The 3,304-nt window shown below is 62.8% G+C and overlaps 2 protein-coding genes across 2 annotated transcripts in view; both read right to left on the reverse strand.

Moving 5' to 3' along the window:
- Window positions 1-495: 495 nt before the first annotated feature.
- On the reverse strand, window positions 496-3,304 carry LOC102045058 (epidermal differentiation-specific protein-like). The gene has a single exon (XM_005420198.2). It carries the CDS (start codon window positions 1,746-1,748, stop codon window positions 690-692), a length of 1,059 nt encoding a protein of 352 aa, XP_005420255.1. The 5' UTR covers window positions 1,749-3,304; the 3' UTR covers window positions 496-689.
- The window catches only part of SLC6A8 (solute carrier family 6 member 8), a 4,446-nt gene continuing 4,348 nt past the window's right edge, over window positions 3,207-3,304 (reverse strand). The window contains exon 13 of the mRNA XM_005420249.3: window positions 3,207-3,250. Within this exon, the coding sequence (XP_005420306.1) occupies window positions 3,207-3,250 (44 nt within the window). The remainder of the gene's footprint in view (window positions 3,251-3,304) is intronic.

Below are 3,304 nucleotides of genomic sequence, written 5' to 3' on the forward strand. Positions count from 1 at the left end.
GTCGGGGTGGCGGCCTCAGCACGGTGTATGCGGGGCCAGGCCGGCTCGGCGTCCCCGGCTCCCCCGATCGTGCGTGGTCCCTTGGTCCTGCTAACCCAGTGTCCGCCCTCTTCCCTCCTCCCCTGTCCCCCTCGCTGCCTTAGTACACCCCTCATCCCAGTGTCCCCAGGCTCCCCTAGACTGGTGGAACTTTGGCTGCCTCAGCCCATGTCCTCCTGCACCCCCCCGCCCCGTCTTGTGTCTTGTCCAGTCTGGTGTCCCCAGTTCTCCCTTTGCCCCGCCAGCTTCCCCAGCCTGCTATTCTCCAGCTCTTCCGGCCTCGTGCCCCCGGGTGTCCTCCACAACCCCACGTTTTCTGCCTTAGCCCGGGAGTCCCTGCCCCAAACTGATATCCTCCCCCCGCCAGCTTGGTATCTCCTCTTAGCTCAGTGCCCCCCTAGCCCAGTGTTCCACCCATCCTACTCCCACCTCAGCCCGAGTAGCAGCAGACTCGAGTGGCTGTGGAAGAGGGTTTATTGGAAATACGGGGTGGGAGGAGGCACTAGCAGGTCCTGCCAGCCAGAGCCACCGGACACAACCAGACAAGGCAGGTCCTGGCTCCTCCATGGGTGGGTGCTGGAGTCAACGCTGGTGTCACAGTGAGTCCCACACCACGGAGGGGACAGCCATTGCTGAGCGCCGGCACAGAGCTATAGTTCCATCCTGGTGCCAGGCACCGTGTCTGTCCCCTTGGTGGCTGCCTGCTCCCTGCCCGTAGCTGGCAGTGGCTTTAAGCTATAGCGGGCACTGACATTGGTACCTGAGACGCTGCGGTATTCACCCATCTCCGTGCGAACGCTCTCGTTCTGGGTGATGGTGAGCAGGACCGGCACGGAGAGCGTCACCTCCTTCCGAAGCACTTGGATGCTGAGCGCTGTGCGCGGGGGGATCTTGGCCGGCAGCTGCACCTCCACGCGCTGCCGGCGAGTGCTGCTTTCGCTGCGCCCTTTCTGCACCGTAAAGATGTTGGAGGCTTCCACGGTCAGTGTGAAGGAGAGCCCGGCTTTGAGGCTGGTGGCATTGCTGAAGTGGAAGCTCTGCCAGAGTGTGGTGCCGTACTCCCGGCTGCTGCTGGCCGCCAGCACCTGCTCCGACTCGGTCTCGTTCACCCCCTCAATCTCATCCACCAGCACCTCCCGCTCCTCCTCCACCCGCTTCTGTTCCCAGAGGAGACGTGCTGAGACCAGGGGCCGCCCAGGCCGTAGCGGGCGCAGGTGGGACAGCCGAGACTGAAAGTTCAGCTCCAGTTTGTAGTCGGCGAGATGCTCGCCGGGCCATGCCAAGCAGTGCCAGCCACCCCGGCCGGGGTTCTGGTAGAGCAGCCAGACCCCTCGCTGCACCGTGTGGGAGGCCACCCGGTCGTTGAAGTACCCATACGCCAAGTTGGTCTCCTCTGTCACCACCTTGCAAGCGCCTTGGAAGTTGGGGTGCTCGTAGAGGGTGATCTGGGGGTCCCCCAGGTCGTGGTGCACGAGGCGCAGTGCTGAGAAGCTGTTGGGCCGATCCACAGAGGGGTACTCGCCCTCCTCGAAGGCATACGGCTCCCCCTCGTATTTGGGGTCCGTGTAGGCAATCCATGGCTGCCCCTCCACCTTTAGGGAGGCGATGCAGTTCCCAAAATCCAGCTCATGCAGGTCAGGCACGTCACAGGTGAACTCTCGGCTCAGCCCCTCGAAGTTGGCGCGCTCGTACACGGTGATCCGGTTCATGGCGCTGTGGGTGCCCGCCCCTGCCAGGGCACAACAGGGACCACGTCCCCTCCTCTGGGCTCACGGGTGCTACAGGAGACCCGTGAGGAAAGCCCAGCAAGCAAAGGCAAACCTCGGCACCCCTTTAACTCTTGTCCTCTGCCTTTCCTTTGCCTACCTGCTGCCTGGGCCCTGTGCTCTCACCGTCTGTGCTGGCAGCACCCTGCAGCTGTGCCTTTTAGGAAGGGGTGGTGGGACCAGGGCGTGCTGCGGCACGAAGCGAAGGCAATGACAACGCTCGCCCCCGCACCCTGCGCCCAACCCTTGTCCCCACTTGGTGCTGGGGAGTCAGCCAGGCCCCGCAGAGCGGGATGCCAGCAGGTCCCACAGACCAGCCCTGCTGGAAAGTCCTGCCGTGCCCCAGGCACGTGAGGCTCCTGCTAAAGAGTCACCGCCAATTATCAGTGATGCTTCCGCCCTGCCCGCGCTAATTACAGTGTGCATCGCCGGTGGGGCAGGAACTGCTGGCTCACCCCACCAGGGTGAGAGGGCATGGTGGTGGGGCAAGCTGGCGCCCCAAAACAAGAGCCTCTGAACCCTGGTGATCCCAGCAATTGGATATGGGCACCTGGCATGGTGGCACTGCTCCAGCCCAGTCTCTGAGGATGGCTGGGGCAGATGGGAACACTTCCTCCCCCTTGTCGCTTCATGGGGCGCCCAAGGCACTGCTGGGGTGGGATGCTGGGCACAGCAGGACACTGACATCAAACCGAGGCATTGGCAGGCAGCCACTCCAAGCACAGCATGCTGGTGGTTTCCTCCGGGCTCCATGCAGGTTGCCATGGCATGAACTGGAGCTGGCCTCTCCAGTAGCTACTGCTGTGGGGCACAGGGCACGTGCACTCCCTAGCTGGCACCCCGCTGAAACAGGGCTCAGGCAGCTCACAGCTTCTGGGGCAAGGTTAAGCCTTTGACTTCTGGCTACATGCCCAGAGGCTGCTTCATCCACTTGTCCACACAGCCCTCACCAGCCCAGGGTTTTTCCCAAGGCACAGTGCATGGAGTGGGGAGCCACAAGGCTGATACGAAAAGCTCCCAGTAGGGTACAGCTGGATCCTGACCCACCCCTTGGGGACAGTCAAAACCCTCAAAGCCTCTGGGCTAAAATCTGCCTCTTGGAGCTGATAAGCAAGGCCAGCCCTTGGCTGCATGGGGTCCCCTGGTCCCACCAGGGTTTGGTACAGCCTGCAGGCACCCACATCCTGTGGTGGAGAAGGATGGAGACCCCATTGCTCCAACAGCCTGCACCCCACAAGTCACCCGAGAGGAACCCAGGCGTCCCTGAATTCTTGAACCCTATTCCCTTCAAACCTGTGTCCCCCAAAGGCCAGTGCCACCCCACACCTTGCCCCTCAGTTGTCCGCTGCTGGTGCCCCACTTCCCCTGCCTGCAGTGCCAGGACTGCCAGGGTCTCCCAGTTTATTGCCAGATGTTGGGGCGGTTGGGGTTACACCAGACAAACACTACAGGAAGCAGTTAGTGAGTGGGGGGCCATGGGGGCCGCGGGCAGGGGCCAG

This window comes from Geospiza fortis, unplaced genomic scaffold (assembly GCF_000277835.1).
Source record: "Geospiza fortis unplaced genomic scaffold, GeoFor_1.0 scaffold70, whole genome shotgun sequence".
In the NCBI taxonomy this organism is placed as follows: Eukaryota; Metazoa; Chordata; class Aves; order Passeriformes; family Thraupidae; genus Geospiza; species Geospiza fortis.

Coding starts and splice junctions, on each gene's coding strand:
- LOC102045058 (XM_005420198.2), bottom strand. CDS start 1,748: ATGAACCGGATCACCGTGTACGAGCGCGCCAACTTCGAGGGGCTGAGC.